The sequence below is a fragment of the Hypanus sabinus genome, chromosome 3, assembly GCF_030144855.1.
Source record: "Hypanus sabinus isolate sHypSab1 chromosome 3, sHypSab1.hap1, whole genome shotgun sequence".
In the NCBI taxonomy this organism is placed as follows: Eukaryota; Metazoa; Chordata; class Chondrichthyes; order Myliobatiformes; family Dasyatidae; genus Hypanus; species Hypanus sabinus.
In genome coordinates, this window is record NC_082708.1 from 50,239,981 (window position 1) to 50,257,899 (window position 17,919).

At 37.4% G+C, this 17,919-nt stretch overlaps 2 protein-coding genes across 3 annotated transcripts in view; one reads left to right on the plus strand and one right to left on the minus strand.

The window, feature by feature from the left end:
- The window catches only part of cwf19l2 (CWF19 like cell cycle control factor 2), a 146,194-nt gene extending 139,477 nt beyond the window's left edge, over positions 1-6,717 (plus strand). The window contains exon 18 of one of the 2 annotated variants that reach the window (XM_059964303.1): positions 84-6,717. In XM_059964303.1, the coding sequence (XP_059820286.1) occupies positions 84-230 (147 nt within the window). In that variant the 3' untranslated portion in view covers positions 231-6,717. The remainder of the gene's footprint in view (positions 1-83) is intronic. The other variant, XM_059964302.1, reaches the window with a different exon arrangement.
- A 91-nt stretch (positions 6,718-6,808) lies between these two features.
- Positions 6,809-17,919, minus strand: part of LOC132391308 (protein THEM6-like) — a 38,174-nt gene continuing 27,063 nt past the window's right edge. Inside the window, exon 4 of the mRNA XM_059964308.1 lies at positions 6,809-7,947. Coding sequence (XP_059820291.1) covers positions 7,720-7,947 — 228 coding nt within the window. The 3' untranslated portion in view covers positions 6,809-7,719. The remainder of the gene's footprint in view (positions 7,948-17,919) is intronic.

The window sequence follows — 17,919 nt, forward strand, 5'->3', positions numbered from 1 at the left end:
GAATAACACAGGGAGTAGAAATATTATGTTGAGTTAGTTTGCAGAAAAATTATTGACATTAACTTATTTGTCCTCTTTTGAAGGAAATTGTTGGCGGCATGTTAGATCTAGAGCCAAGGCGATGGCGGAAACCTTACAGAGAAAACTTTGACGATCAGAGGAAGAAAGTGCTGCAGTTTTCACAGTGGTGGAAGCCTTATGATTGTACCAAAACCAAAAATAAGGAATAAGGTTGCCTTTTACAAGAAAATGATTAAAAACATTCTATTGGACAGACAATTTCTTTACAGTGTTCTCTAGGTAAACCACCTCTGCTTAGGTAAACTAAAAAAAGTTCAATTTTTTTGCCATGATGTGGCCTCCATCAGGTTAGAGTACAACACCGCCAATTCTGTCTAGAAAGCTTCCATAAGTATTGATTTCTCCAAATTCTAGTAACTGTCCCCCATCCCCCTCCCCAGCTGTCAGTCAACTCCCCTGGTGTCCCTTCTCCTTCCCTATCTCCCCATGGCCCACTCTCCTCTCCTGTCAGATTCCTTATTCTCCAGCCCTTTACCTCTCCACCTTTCACCCTGCTGCTTCATACATTGTCACCTTCCCCTAACCACCTGGCTTCACATTTGTACCCCCCCCCCCCCCCCAACTTCTTATTCTGGCATCCTCCTCCTTCCTTTCCAGTCCTAATGAAGGTGTCAATGTGAAATGTTGACCGTTTATTCCTCTCATCATGAAGCTTTCAGATGCCAGTACAAGAATTATTCTTGTAGATAAGAAATTATTCTATATTGAAAATAGTTAAATTGGTATTATTTTGCACTGTAAATAGCAAATAAAAGCAGGCTTAATGTACATTTTTAATTTGTCCTCAGCTGAGGTTCAAGTTTCATCGTGTTTATAAAAGCAAATTAAAATTTGATACTGTAAATAGTTGTAAATTTCTGTTTCATCACAATGGGCTTGTGAGTTACATCTTTGAAATGGAGAAAGTACAATTCAAGGAGTTGTTCAATGTAAAAACAAGTTCAGTTAGGCAGTGAGTTGTGGTTGGGCATCTGTTCAAGGAAGTTAGAGAGGATCCTCAGACCATCTGGATGTGGTATGAAGGCATTTTTGTGTTTTTATTAAACTTTCATCATCAGGGAGAAAATTCAAAAATCAGAACTCCTTAAACATTAACTTACTGATTAAGTCAGTGGTAAGGAAGGCAAATTAATTTTAGCATTCATTTCGAGAGGACTAGAGTGTAAGAATAAGCATGTAATGCTGAGGCTTTATAAGGCATTGGTTAAACCACCTTTGGAGTATTGTGAGCACTTTTGGGCCCCTTATCTATGAAAAGATGTGGTGGCATTGGGAGAGGGTCCAGAGGAGATTCAAGAGAATGATTCCAGGAATAAAAGGGTTAACATATGAGGAATGTTCTTTGGCTCTGGGCCTGTACTTACTGGAGTTTACAGGAATGAGGGCAGAATCTCATTGAAACCTTATTGAATATTGAAAGGTCTAGATAGAGTGGGTGTGAGGATGTTTCCTATATTAAGTGAGTCTAGAATCAGAAGGCACAGCCTCTGAATAGAAGGGTGTACAGCACTGTGCAAAAGTCTTAGGAACATATACAGTATATAGCTACGGTGCTCAGTACTGTAATAATTTTATATACTGCACTGTACAGGTGTTGCAAAAAAAGAAATTTCACGACATATGTGAGTGTTGATACACCTCATTCTGATATGGTCTTTATTATGGATTGAGAGTGGAAAGGGGGCAGGGAGAGGGGACTCATGGTTGGGAAAAGGGGAAGGAGGAAGGGAGGGAGCAGGAAACACCAGAGAGACATTCTGTAATGATAAGTAAACCAATTGTTCGGAATCAAATGACCTTGCCTGGTGTCTCAGGGCTGGGTATGTATGCACACACACCACCCCCTGCCAGGCACTCCTTCTCTGCCACCTGTGCCACACCCCTTCCTTGGCATTCCCAACATCCTTTGCTCCTGGCAGATTTGCAAACTCACTCTTCACTCCATGTTGACAAATATAGTACTGTGCAAATATCTTGGACACTCTCACTATATATATCTATATATATGTGCCTAAAACCTTTGCAGAGTACTATACCTTTAGAACAAAGATGAAGAGGAATTTCATTAGCCAGAGGGTGGTGGAACGTGTGGAATTCAAGTCATTGAGTATATTGAAAACAGAGGTTTATAGGTTCTTGAATGGCATCAAAGTTTGGAGAGAAGACAGAAGAATGGGGTTGAGAGGGATGTTAAATAAGCTATGATGGAATGGCAGAGCATGCTCAATGGGCTGAATGGCCTAATTCTGTTACTATGTCTTACTGTCTAGCTTCCAGTCCAATTATACCGATCCATGTAGCATAAGCCAAAAATCAGCAATGTATGTTATTGTTTTTAAAGGCTTATCTATTTCTGTGTATCATTGTTAAATGTCAACAAATGGAATAATTATTGCATATTCTAATACTTAAGGTTGGTGTGTTTTCGGAGATTTAAAGTTCACAGGATTACAGCACAAAACACTAAATTCACTTATTTTTCTTTTGATACTGGCTCAGTGACAGGAAGCAGAGAATAGTTGTTTTCGGACGGAGATGTGAGCTGGTGTGCTTCCCAATGTTCAGTTTAGGCTCCATAATCTCCTTTTAATTTTTTGGATGCTGTAGACCCAAAAGGAGCACCATTTGAAAATTTTCAGATGCCATAAAACTTGCCAACATTATAAAGAGAATTGAGGGAGTACTGGCCTGCAGAATATCGTTGATAGATTGGCTAAAAGGACAGAGCATAGAGGATGGGAGTTCAAGGCAGAAAAGTATGCATGGTAGAAGGTCGGTATGAAAAACCCTTATACCATAAATTCTTAATTCTGATTAATGTAGATGAGCAGTGACTCCAAGCCATCTTAATCTGGAAAAATATCTACTCACCACTTTCTGCTTTGTCACCAAAACATTTGTAAATTTAATGTCCATTGTAATCCTGTGGTTTTAAAATCTTTGAAGGTGTTCCCACTTTAAGCATGAGACTCGCAATTAATGTTCAGTGCTCATTCCATGTGCAGATATTCAACAATGAAACTTAAATAGGAAAGCCTTTAAAAGTGGCTGATTGAAGAACATATCCTTATGATGCAGGAGCCCAGTGAGGCCAGCAAGTCCACGCCAACTCCCATGCAGCATTCACCCTCATGAGACAATGTTAGGCTTTAGACGAAAACTAGCCACTCTCAGGAAAGATGTAAAATAAAGAGTCTCCAAGAGTTTGGGAATATGCTTTTATGTATATATAGAAGGAGCAGGGGTAACTTGATAGATGTAGCTGAAAGGTTCTAATGGAATGGAGTACAATTGTTCCCTTGGCAAGTGGAATGATAACCGGTCATAGGTTTAAAATTGTTGACTCAATACAGTTGTGAACTGCCAGAAGAAAAAATGGCAGCTGATTTCATAAATAAATTTCAATGAAATTTGAGCAGGCATCTGTGGATAAAAAAGTTATATAGTCACAAACAAAAATGGGATCATTGAACTAAACACAACTAACTGCTCTTCAAAAGAGCTAGCACAGACATAATAAAGGAGACCTGAGGAAAATCTTTATCATTTTTTAAAGTACGATGGAAAGTAAATTCAATTGTGGCTTTCAAAAAAGAATTACTTGAGTACTTCAATGGACCAGATTGCAGGAACAAGAGCCTGTGAAAGGGATTACATAAAAATCAGTTTCTGCTTAGTCGGCCAAACAGCCTCCGTCACTGCCGTGGTACTTCTACAACTCTACAATAACCAGAGTAAATTGCTATTCATTGAGGCAGATATTGTAAGCACACTCAGATGAATACAATATTAAAATTTTCAAAAAAGAACTTGCAATGTTAAGGAACATTCTTACTTGGCTAGTCTTTGAACAGAGAGCAGTTGGTCTCCCAGTATAGTCACATAATAGTGATACAGTCATAAAACAGCAATGTTTGTTAACTGATTTTACATATATTACATTGTTATGTACAGCATATATTCATAGAAGAACTTGGTATTATGGCAGTTATAAAGAGCTAGTTTGAGCCAGCTCTTGTTTAACTTCTGAACCAAGTGGTTTACATTCTGCTTGCGCAGTTCTCAGTGGAATTCAAATACGTATTGTTTTTGTATTATTCATATTGTTTCTCATAATGAAAGTTTTGAGTTTGACTTTTTCAATAAATAGATTTTATCGTAGCCATTAGTACAGTATTTAATGAAAACTTAGTTTTTTTTTACTGTTCACAGAACCTTGTTAGTCTTTCAACATTCTATGAAATCTTGTAAGATTCGTCACTGAGCGGTTCTGAGACTTGAGCTAATTCAAGAGAGCTAGACCAATTCATTAGTAGGTAGTTAAAAGCCTCTGAAATGAAGCTGCAAGGCCATTACTAAATTACCAGCTCACTGTGTATACAGGATGAATGCTGTGAGAAATTAGAGAAGTATCATTTTAGTATAGGAAGGCTGGGAGCATTCCAGGACAAGATGGGAATGTTTTGTATGGACAAGGATTACCTAAAATGTCAATCTTTAATGCAAATAGTCACTTCAAACGCAAAAAGTGTCACAAGAGGGAAAAGAAGTCACTCATTCATCAGGGACTGGATAAATACTCCTGTAGGCTTCATTTTAGGATTATCTTCTGATTGTACAAAGAAACCTGTCCAATTTATTTTGAAATATTAATAGCAATTGATAATGTACTCAAAAACAAGTTATTTAGAGTTCTGAGCATATAGCATTAGTGTTAAGTTGACTAAAGTGAAGGAAGTTGTGATTTCAAAGTCTCCCATAAGAGTAATGACTGTGAGGAATGGGCACCAAGTTAAAAGTTAATTTAATATCAGTTACATTTTTAAGATGGGGCTGGTTACATACTGTAGGTTGAGGATTGTGATGACAGAATATAATGATAGTTTCTGAGTGCCAACACTCGTCATTCAAATACGGTTAATAGTCATGAATGAAAAAGATTATGAGAAACTGACTTAAAGGTATATTTTTTTCCTAAATTAGCTTCATCTATTGCTGTATTACTTTGTGTGGTGCCTCACTGCCATTAGGAGTGGTTGGACTTGCATTTATGGGGCCTGTCTCATTGAAATATATTGCTTAGCTGGCCGGAGATTCAGAAGGAAGTTTCATTTTATCCTGACATTTGATCAGTTGGATCATCAAACATGCTATTCTCCGAGCCATAAAGTAAGTTTGTCTATGTACTCGCTCAACACTTTTAATCCTAAATCTGATTGTCTTTTATTTTGCTATCTTTATTAACAAATAATTGAAAACTAAAACACTACATAATCATGCAGGAATCGATTTTCTTGATGGGATGGGAACTGCTGTCTCACATACCTATACATTGTTCATCTGCTTGTTAGACTGGAGAGCAAAGAACAAATTGTCTATATCTTTTGACCTTCAAATCCTGCATAAGGCTGCTGTTTTCCTTTGCCCTGTTCACTCTTGCTCTAACAAAGGTAAAGAGTTTTGTCAGCTTCCATATTTGGTGATGAAAGGTCATATTTTCACTTTTCTCTGTCATAACTCACTACCATAGCCACCTCCTTCAGCAAAGGCTTGGCCTGTCTTCTAATGGCCTCTATCAGGCTATTAGTCTAACATTTGTTGCTCTCTTTTAGGCATTCTGCATTCTTATTATGCGTCATAACTTGCATTTTTGATAGTTCAGCAAAGGTCTGAAATGCGTACAAAAATCTTTGCTTATTTTGCATTTTCTGCAATTCTGTATTTGAGTAAAATATCTCTAATAGCTGTGAAGTACACGGTTTACTTGGATGGTGGTATCAAAGATCATGCTGGAATTCATAATAAAGTTGTTCTTGTATAAATTTCCTACTTGTGCTGAGAACTTTTACCATGGGTTTTACAGCCAAGGGCCCATGATAAACCTGTTACTACAAATACAGTCACAATTTTTCAAGCTGCAAGGGAAAGGCTTAAATCATTTTTGGATTTAGCCTCAGTACAGTTCTGCTGTGGATGTACACTGACAAATTCTTAGCTGCAACTCTCTAGTCTAATGCTACTAAAAACTGTATACCTCATTTTTTTCTGAGGCTATTAGTGATCACGGGAAAGGCTTTGGGAGTAAACCCCCAAGGAAAAATCCAGAGTCGGAGACCCAAAGGCGGCTGACTGTTGTACCCAGCACCGGCACAGCAACTCCTGCGATGCTGCTGGCAACAAACTGTATTGACTTTCATCGTTCCTTTGGACCAGTCATCAGCATGGAGAGGGGGGTCCCACTGCATGGGCAACAGACGGATCTCCATATCAACTCTGCCCTGGAGAGGCCACTCCCAGTGACTACCAGAGGCGCAGTACCCATGGTCGACCATGACTGGCGGAGGCCACACATTAGTGATCACTGCAAGCCTCGTGCTCCTAGACATTCCCAATTTGAGAGCAAGTCTGAGACCTCTTAAATATGTCAAACTTTTATTAAACAGAGGTAACCAAATCCTGTGGATATGAGGAAGTTTATGGATTTGGAAGGGTATATCCTATTGCAGTGTGGCTCACAGGAGAGACAGAGGTCATTGTCATTGCCTTAAAGACAATTGTGGTGTGCCAACATGACATTACCTCTGAAGATTAAATAAAGATCATTGCTTCTAAATATAGATGCAATTGTGATTTTTTGGAGCACCAGATGTTTAATTATAATTACACAAAATTGTTGTATGGAATTAATATTTCAATTCTAAAGCCAAGATTTGTGAAATGGCTACAGTGTAAATCACAAACTTTGCTCTGAGAGAAAAAGCTGAAATTCCATTGAAGAATGATAACGTCATACAGATCAACTCTAACTGATGCTATGCATGGGATCTTTGCCTATTGATTAGTGCACTATCTGGTACAGGTTGGTGTCAGTTACACATATCTTTGTCATGTCTCTAATATCTTGTAATCAGGATTCTGTCCAAGCTAACAGTGTTTGAACTACTCTTTATCCAGTAGAAGTCCTCGCCTTCCTTACAGGTGAGTAAAACCTGCAACATTTTTTTCAAACTGTCACTATCTTACTGGTGAGGTGGGTAGATATAAGTGCAGTATTTCAGGTGAGGTCTTACTAGGGTCCTTCCTACTTGTACTCAAACTTTGTGGTACAAGCTAATATACTGATTGCCTTTTTAATAGCTTGCTAGACCTCTGTTTATTCGGATGGTAAACAGTTGAATATTGTTTTTCCTTTACTGTGGTTTGATGTCACTGCTCTGGTGAAAAATCACTGCAAGGATGACAGCCATCAGAAAACGATTACGTTGGACTTTAGGGAAAATGAGAGATACAGCTCTTTTAATAATGCATTAATCATGATTTCTGCCAAATAAATATGAATTTCAAATCAACAAAATACATTAACATAATAATGAGGTCACAAAAACAAATTATAAAAAAAATAAGTAACTTATAAGGAATCTGCCATTCAGTGTCACTGACTTCTTACAAAGTTCACAAATGTGAATCTAATCTTTCCCTTGGAACATGAAATAAATAATTTGGTCAGGAGCTTAAAATAAAGAAAAATCCTAGAGCAGAATGTCAACATTAAAGTGATACAAGACTGCTATTATCAACAGAAATCTCCACCATCACTGGTTCCTGGCCTAGGACTCTTTGGTCTTGCTGATGAGATGGTTATGCTCTCAGCCTTGCACTGCTGGCCAGGTTGTACTTGGTCCACAACTGTACCTCTTCAGGAAAATCTGGGCATTCTACCTTTCTCTTACATAGCACCTGCAGTAATTTATCAGGGGAGCTGTACAATACATTCTGTCGACATAACATCGTGGCACACACAAAGTCGTCCCTGCAGGAGATCAACTCCTGCTCGATATAAAACGCCTTTTCATCCCAGCAAAGGATCTGTTGGAGAGAGAATACATAGTTTAGTAATACAAAAGTAATGGTGTTGTCACATTAGAGATGCTTCCACTTGCCAAAAGTAGACTCTTTGTTTGCTGAGTATAAACCACAACCAAGGCCACAACATTGTGGCTCTGATCCTTGAATTCAATGCAAATTCATGCTCATAATACAATAGCAGGCATGGATGATAAAATATGGTGAAGAAGCCATAGAATAGGGAGCAGCAAATCAAAATGAAAGGTAAGGTGATTAGAGATAGAGATATCCTAAAGAAAACACATTCTAGAGAAATTTTGCTCAAAAATCTCTGACTATAAAAGCAATGCCTATAGGTGGTCTGTGAGAACAGTTTTGCTGAACCAAATGGCCATTCTTCATGGTTCCATGCTTATGTTTTAAAAACTGAAATCAGAATAATTTCTTCAAATGTGTATCAGCTGATGTAGCTGCAAAATAACAAAATCATATACTTCACTTTCTTAATGAAAATCTAAGATCAGGTAGCAACAGTATGCAAAAAATATGTGTGAGTTTTCCAAGGTGAGAGTGAAAACAAATTTGTGACACTGCAATGCTTGATGTGGCTGTGGCACTTAGATAACTCAAAGGATATGGAACTCTTATGCCATGTAAATGTTCACACTTGCTTCTACAATACTAATTCATAATAATATGCAGTGTTGCATGAAAATCTTATATAAAGCAGCAATCCAGTTGAGAAGCTCAGTAAATTACCAATTTCCCTGTTCCTACAAATTTCCTATGCAACATGAATAATTAGCAGCACAATTTCAGAAGAATGTCTGCAAAGACATGCATACAGAACATAATACTGATTGTGAACAATAGCTGTTGCTTTAAGGCTCCTGTCAAATGACTGACTGCTCCCAAAACTGTAATGAAGTAAACAGAATGTATATTACACTCTCCATGTTAGTGATCTACAGAGCAATGAGGACTCAGTGGCAAAGAATCACAACCACCATAGGAGTGTCAAGGGTGTTGTGCCAGTAGGCCAAGTGTACGGCTATTAAATGTAGAAATGTTCCTCCATTCCTTTACACTGCTTATTATCCTGTCATTTATTTTGCATGCCCTTGGATTTCTTACTTTACTTCAGCCTAAGTTCCATTTACCACGTTTTTGCTCATCTGAATGGTCTATCGGCATCTTCCTGCAACCCATAAATGTCTTCTCTGCCCCCTTCAATAATTCAATGAAACATTTTCTGTATTTTATTTATGTCAGAAGCCTTTTCATCACACAATAGTCAAACTCGTAGGTACGTATCCGTATCTCTTCACCATGTAAGAGAAAACCCATACTGAGGCTAAGGCAGTGTTTTATGAAGACTTGCCCTAACAACCTACATTCTGTAATTTATCCCCAAATGTTTTTTTAGTTCTCAAATTATATTTACTGATGCTCATATGTTAGCAAAATGCTTATCTTAATATGATGATATTAAATCTTTAGTCCTTCAAACCTTTGCAAACATTTTATCTGAGGAAGTAGGAAATGGAAATTAAACTTAAAAATGTATTTCAGCAAAACACCCTAAGATTTTATTGACATTAATAATAGATAATACATAAATGCAAGTTGATACTCTTATTTGAATCTATTCCACCTTGGTACCACAGTATACTAGAGATGTGGAGGAACTGCTTTTCTCAGAAAGTAATGAACCTGTGGAATTCTTTGCCTAAGGAAGCAGTAGAGACTACATTGATAAATATAGTTAATAGGTATTAAACACAGTTTGATAGATTTTAGTGTAAATGGGTGTTAGCCAGAAAGAACTACAGTCTACAAATCAGTGAATTAGAGTTAATCAAGAACAGTGGGCCATGTATGTTTGTTCTTGCCATGTGCTTGAAGGAGATGGAGGTGACCATTTTGTGAGTGTGCTTGCAGCCCGCCATTTTGTGAACTGATTCTTGCTCTGGGATAATCTAATCAGAGCAATTGGATGTGGACACAAGGAGTTTCAGCTAATGACCTGTTAAGCCTGAGTCCATTCTCAGATGAGTAGCTATTTATTATGTAAAGTGTCAGGCTTGCCAGAGGAGCAATCTGTAACTTCACCTAGCTTAACTAGTTTGAACCAGTCAGAGTTGAAAGAACAAAGGCACAGGACTGGGGGCAGATATCATAGAACAATGCAGGTTGTAGCTCTGGGCCAAAGCCAGTAATGTGACCCATGTAGGTCAGGTGGCCTTGAGCCATAAGGAATTGAGATACACCATTTAAACTGATGAAGAACACTATAGTTTAAAATTTGAGAGAGCAATAGCTGCAATCACCAGAGACCAACAATTGCGGAAGTAGAGTACCCACAGACACGTGGAGATCACAGCAAGACCATGAGGCCTTTTTACATGGCCAACACAGATTCCTTTTACTGGTATTACCTTTTCTATTCTTTGACTTCATGGAGGGTCAGGAAAACTTAGTAGGTCTGCACACAGGTATTCAGTTGGCTAAGTTCTTCTATTGAGACAATCAAAGTACTTATTGGTGATTATGGATTCTCTCTTTGCTTATCTGATCACTATTATCAAGATAATAGTTAAGGTTCTCTGATCCATCTAATGAGGGGAACTAATGGCTTTGGGGGGAAAGGCAGGTAGATGGAGGTGAGTCCTCGGCCAGATCTCACCAAATGACAGCACAGCAAGCCAGATGGAAATACTCCTCCTCTTTCGTAGGTTGTTATACTTAGTCCTGCCCAGAAGCAAAATGTCAGTAGCACTTGAGAATAAATACCATTTACAGATCAGGCAAAGGCAGAATATTACAGTAGCAACTGGATCCATTATGGATTAATTAAGTATGATTTTTCATCCATGGTTAACCAGAAGGTTGAATTACCATATACTTATGATCCTACTAAACAAACATGCAGGTAAAAGCAGCTTTAAAATGTATGTACACATAAAGAGTGTCACATATTTTTTAGAAGACTTTAAAAGACTGGGAAGAAGTAGCAAGGCAGCAAAGTTTAGACATTTTTAAAAAATGCAGTGTAGAATTGGAGTGATATTTTTGTGTGGGCAGAAAGTATTGTGGTAGGAAGCCCATCTCATTGCAACATAGGCTACTTGATTAGATTAGGATGGAAATGTGTGAGACATTTTTTAAGTGGAACATTAACCTACAGCATATTTTGAGATTGATGAGCAAGGGCTGGTTGTACTGAATTGCTAGAAGTCCATTGAAATATCAGTGTGGGGCAGTCAGTTGACCTTCAGGGCATAATTTCCAGCAGGCATACAAATCACTATTTAAAAATTGAAAACAAGGAACACAACATTAAGGGGGAAGATGAGGTGGTAAAAGAACATGCTTGCAGAAAGCAGCAGTCATCAACATGGTGTGTATCACTGCAATTGCCTAAAATACAGTGAAATGAAAATTCAATAATCTGATGGGTATACATTTTCACTCTGCACTTCTTTACATCTAGTAAGATCATTTCCCCATCCCTTTCTCCTCACTGCACATGATGGGATACTAGCCCAATTAGTAAAAAAATGACCAGGCAGCTGCAAGACTGTCAATAGGAACCATTTGGTTCACTAACGCCTCTTACAGGAAAAAAAATCTGTAAGACCAGGACCATAACAACAATTTTAGCTCTGACATAAATTAGCAACCCACAAAGTTTGAGGTCAATCAAAGATGAACAGACGCAGCAATGCCCATTTGTTAAAGGCATCAACATAAAACTCCCCCTTTATGGCACTGTATTCTAATTTGGTAGCAATTGCAAAATAAACAAGTTCTGATGCTACCCCTCAAAATTCAGTTCACTTCTCTTTCTTGCTTGCAACTTGCTATTCAATCCTTTCACCCAGAATACATTTATCAAATAGATTTGCATACTGTTCATGCACATTAATTTGCCCCTGCATCTTTCCCATATTCTGCAGGAGAAAAGAATCTCACAAGTGTGAATCAACACACAAGGGAGAAGCAGTTCATATCCAGATCCTTAGTGAGACATAGCAGACTGCCCGAGAGTTTGTAAGGCTGAAGGAACACTGATTAGGTTCTCTGTCCACTACTTGATCTTTATTCACATTAACAGTCAGAAGGTTTGAAGAAACTTTTATATTTTGAAACTTGCTACTGCCTGTCATTCCTGGAGCTGGTGCAAGTCAAATTGTACATGTCTGTCCTTAAAGGTAGTGACACTGCTCACTTGTAGGTGAAGATTTTTCCATGTGCCTACTCCACTTAATTTTGTGGCACTGGGAAATACTGTCAAATAGAGTTTGCTTGTAGTGCATGTTGCAGACATTACACAATGTAGTTGTAATGCACTACTGAAGGGAGTAAATGTTTGAAATGGTGTGATTTTGAGCCTCTTGGGCATTGGAGTTGTACTCAGAGTATCTGACTGCATTCTACAGGATGCTCTCTGAGAAGTTGCAGAACTGAACCTCTGATACCCTTACAGCCATGATATTCATGTGGTTGATTCAGTTAAGCTTCTGGCCAACTACAATTATTAACGTACTGCAGTTACACCACCAGCCCCTTCAAAGGTACTAATGAGTTTAGATAGTGAGGAGGAGGTTTGATTATGGTAATACACATGAGTATGATAGGGAGATGCTTAGACTCTCTCTAGAGCTGCCTAACACTTGTGTGTGGCACAAGCAGCCGAAGCCTGGATGTTGTTTAGCTTTTGATGAATGCACACTGATTGCTTTGATACCTGGTGGATCTCAAATGGAAGTAAACATAAATAATCATCAGAAAATCTCTCCCCTCTGACTAATAATCACTAATGAAGTGGCTGAAAATGGTTGGGCCTAGGGCACAGCCCTGAAAAACTCAGAAATATACTGCAACAAGTTAACTCGCTCTACAGCCATCTTTCTTTACACTGGGTATGGAGAATTTTCACATTCACTACAGTTTTTGTAGTAGTCTCTGAAATCATTCTCAATCAACTACTGCCTCAAGTCTTGCTTGCCAATAGAATTTAGCTTTTATTAGCTGTGAAGAATACTGGAGCCTTATAGTTTAAACAGAATCCAAACAATCATGTGAATGGGTTACTGGTAGGAGTCAGTTGATGTTACAGCTGACAACATTCCATTGCTTAAGTGATTTCTGCAAGTAAACAGATGGGATAGTAATTAAAATGGAACTGTCCTGCCTGTCATAAACAGGACATATCTGCACAACTCCCACTTTTTGATATATGCCTTTTCTGTACAGGAACAGCTGGCTGAGATGGGATTGATTCTTCAGGGCTATAGAGAATGGTGCCAAGGCCGATTGTGTTTGATATAACCATACATTTGGCTATTTCTTGAAATGGAAAATTAATTAAATTAGCTGAAGATTGCAGTTGATGGTTTTGACCTTGAGAGGTTGAACAAATTGCTCCCTGAGTTCTTGTAGCTGATTGTAGTTGCAAATACATTCATCCATTAGGTTCCAGCATCAGATGCCAATAGAGATCTTCTCATTGGTAGCTGTTGAATGGTCCACCACCATTCAAAACTTGGTGTGGCAGAAACAAGAGAACATTTATGAAATTTATTGATTTTGGGATTGTGTAGCTCTGGCTACAGTACATTGCTTTCATTGTTTGCACTGAATATTGCAGCTGGATCTAGCTTTATTTCTATCAAATAGGTCCATTTAAAAACCTGGGGGAAAATTAATGACTGCATATAATTTAATTTTTGTTTTAGAAAGATAAGATTTTTGCATTGGTGGTCTTCAGAAAAAGCAGATGACTTAAAAGACAGTCATCGTTTGCTTGAAAAAAATAATTTTAAAATAGATTGTTTGGTATGCTGTCTACAGTGACACCAGTCCAGGACTGGATATCAGTTCACCATTTCAGACCTTGCTTAAAATCCTCAACTTTATTATGGGATCACTGATTATATTTAGGCTTTAGATCGTAACATTAAATCAAGAACTATTAATATAGGCATAGGGAGTGGCAATCTGAGAATTGAATGAGTCAGCAGTTCAAATATTCAGCACTGAATATACTTTTCAATTTGCCATGAAACTGTATGAGGCTGTGCAGGAAAATTATAGGCTATTGCAACATTGATTCCCAGGATGTGGATTTGAATCACATATCATAGAAATTTAGAAGAATGAGAATAATTTTATTTGAAATATGAATTAGAGCACTTCAGAGGGTAGATTCTGTCACTTCTGGTTGCAGAGTCCAGGTTAAGGGGCTGTGTAGAACTTGAAGAATTTCAGAGGGTTAAGTAGCTTCAGAATTCTCCTGTCAATTAATGTGGATATTCAGTTGTTTGGTACATTCAGACATGAAATGGAAAAAATTTCTGAATTCTAACAGGAATGTGGTCTAAAGGATCAAACACAGTTGTATTCAGTGAAAGCACAGACCCTCAGTGCTTGTGCTATTTAAGTTTCAATGCATCTTGCCAAATGCTAGAATACAGGAAATCAACTTTTCTACCAACAATGGAATGAGAAATTTAGATTTCCTGGTATTCTAGTACCTGGCAAGAAATGCTAGAATTTCTTGCAGGTTTAAAAATACCAAAAACAATAATGATTAGCTACATCTTTTCTAAAATCAGTCTTGTCTAAAGTTTCAGGATGCCTTTTGCTTTTCAACAGGCCAGGCAGCATATGTGAGAGAAACAGAATAATAATTTCACTTCAATGACCTTTCAATGGTTCAACTTCCTTCTCCATAAATGATAATTTCATGCTGTTTACATCCAGTATTTTAACATCCCCCCCCCCTTAGATTGCTGCTACTTGCAGCTTTTTATTTGACCCTGGAAGACAAAATCTTTTTTTTATATAACGTTAATCTAACATGCTGTAAATGCCTTTAAAGCTGATAATAAACAGCTTGATGGTTTGATAGATACAGTACTACAAAATACTGAAACACCAAAAAATCAATATTAGATTCAAATAAAAGTCAAACTCTCAGCAAAAAGTTTCAGGCTCCCTGTCTTTAGCTGATTTTCAGTGCTGACTGAAAGAATGATAGCCAGTGGTTAGTGGATTGAGTTATAACCTCAGAGATGCAGCTTTCATGTATTCACAATTATAACTGTCACAAATATAAGCAAATAAAATCCATAGCAACTTAACAAATGAAGAATGATTTATTTACATCAATTGGTTTATGGAAAAGGAGACCGTTTTCCCCATTGTACAAAGTCCATGAATTAAAACTACATGGACATTCGACAAAATATTGGTGTGGTGTTAGATTGCATGGTAGCATAACATAACTATTTGCAAGAACATAACTATTAAGCCAAACTTTTATTCAATTTAAAAGGTGGCATAATTTAATGTCACTGGTCATTTGAAAGCTGAGGTAATTAGTTCTGAATATTCATCTCCTTCCATTTCTTATACTTCACCCTTTTCAGTGTGCCAGTTTTCCTTCTGGATTTTTACACCATTTTATTTAGGTCTTTTCTATATTTTTTGCATTCAAAATATTAATCACCAACTAAGTTTCTCAGAATGGATGACTTAGAATAGATTTGACTATTCTACTCCCTCCTTCGCTTCCCTGCCAACAGCAAATACACACTGGCCAAACATCGCAAGGACAGCACGGATGTACAATGATATATAGAGAGAGGGATGGAAATGGGCATAATCCTTGATCAGGAAGCAATTGAATGGGCAGGCATACAGACAGACTGAAAAACAATTGGAGAAAGTAGAATGATACATTTGGTACTCAGCAGTTGTGTAACTGAGAGCCCAGGCAGGAAACACTCAGCAACAAAGGAGTATACCTGGCTGGCAAAATAAGGGAATGAATGAGCAGGCCTAAACACAATATTCATTTCTTGAACTGAATTGTTAGTTTTGTGTTTGAATTTACCCCTTACATAATCAGATGCTGAAAAACTGCTTTACCAAATGCTTCTTCAGATGAATTTGCCAGTAGTCAACAATACACCGGTATCAAATGTTCTGGTCAGAAATACGTGCTGCTTGGTCTGTCTGTGGTCTCATCTTATTATAAAACAGATTACTGCAATTTGTACTCTTAGCCTAAATTCTATCAAGACTGTCAAAGAAATGTATGCACATCTAAAGGCAATTGTACAGTATTTCCAATCAGTTCCTCAAAATAAGTAGATCTGTAGAGTCTATAAACGTATGAACTGCAATGGCAAAATATCTTTGAGAGTTGTGAAACCAGAAAGGAAGTCTGGGTCAATAAAATATCCCTTATAATGACATCTCAACTGCAATGGTAGGAGCAAGATAAAATGAGTATCAATTTAGTTATTTTTGGCCTGACAATCTACTTCAAACTGTGAAGTGGTGGCAAAATGGATTCGATTCTGTAAATTCCAGTAATAACTCCTCTGAAAAACTTGTTACACAGATAATTTCACACCTTACACAACAGGAGTCAGGCTCATTGTTCAGAACAATACAACCATGGTCAGAAGGAGATCACACTTCGCTTAGAAAATGTAATAATGATGCTTGTAATCCTTTCATTGTCAGAGATCGGTCTATATGACTTTAATATCAAAGAACTAATCAGTTTCAGACAGCCATAAAAGGCAATGACATTTCTATTTGATGATCACTGCAATTGAGAAGACATAGTGTATAGTTAAAAATCAGATTCTGTCTAGAATTCTGCCTGAGAAAGCATCTTATACCATTTGATATTACAGACCTACTTTTAAAATCGCTAAAAGTATGAAGGTTTCTGGAAGTGAAGCAGTAACAGCATACTGAAGTGAGTTATCAGCCATGAGGTTCTGCTGCATGCTAAAAGGACTAATGGCCTGCACCTCTTATTTCCGTTGTTTTCATTTATCACGTAGCTGAAGTATTGATGGCTACAGTTTTCTCACTGTTGATGCAAGAATGTGATGTATTCAATTTGAAGAGGCATATGGCACAACACTACAAATTGTAATGGAAGCCATGCTTACAAAATTGATGGGTCAATCAAAAATAACTGAAAAGAACAGATGAGATGTGAGAAAAGGGAGATTTTACATTAACCTTGTACAGGCTATGAACAAAATGTTAGGCTGAATGGTTTTGAATGCATTTCTCCTCCCACTCATTTACTTATTCATAATTCTGCTGCCAATAGTCCACTGCTCATGCAGAAAAGCAATTAATTCCCAGCTGATGGTTGACCTTAAGCAGCAGTATCCCAGACTAACCCAGATATCTCAAAGTTTATAGTTCTGATTTTTTCTAAATTTGTACTTTCAAATGCAATTATTAAGGATACTTTATAAAGTACAAATATCTTTAGCATTATACATATTGTAAATAGGCGTTAAATGGAGGTGCATTAAGCACTGTTACAATTCTTCCCTTGAGTGACCAGAGGGTTTTTTAAAAATTTATAACTTGCATACTAGTATGCATCATGATATGTCAATGAATTATTAATTCTGTTACGCATAAATTATGCAGACTTGATTGAAGCTGATCAGGAAGCTACCGAGAAACAATAACAACATGAGAATGCAGTGTTTTGGATAAGACACAAAATAAACTCCAGTCTCTCTGGGTGTTGTACTGTTTGGTAATTTGGCAATAATAATAGCAGACAAGTTCTTCCTGTACAGTAACTAACATTATTCTCTTGACCTGCATCAAAAAAAACTCGCTGCTCAGACTTCCAGTAAACTCGTAAAATGAATCTCATTTTCTAACCGGAAATTAGATTTTGAATTTAGTTGTGAGAAACACCCAAGATGCAGGAAATATAAAATTTCAGGAAGAAAAGATGAAATGGCTCTAAATATTTGTCCATATAACAAATACAATCAATAACAGTTCAAAGAATATCCACCACAGTTATGATAAAGCAAGTACACAAACACAATCATTGTTTTTTTTTCCCTGACTAGGAAATTCAATGCTATTACTTAGTCTTGAAAATTAATTCATTGAATTGCAATGAAACTACATCTTTAACATGTC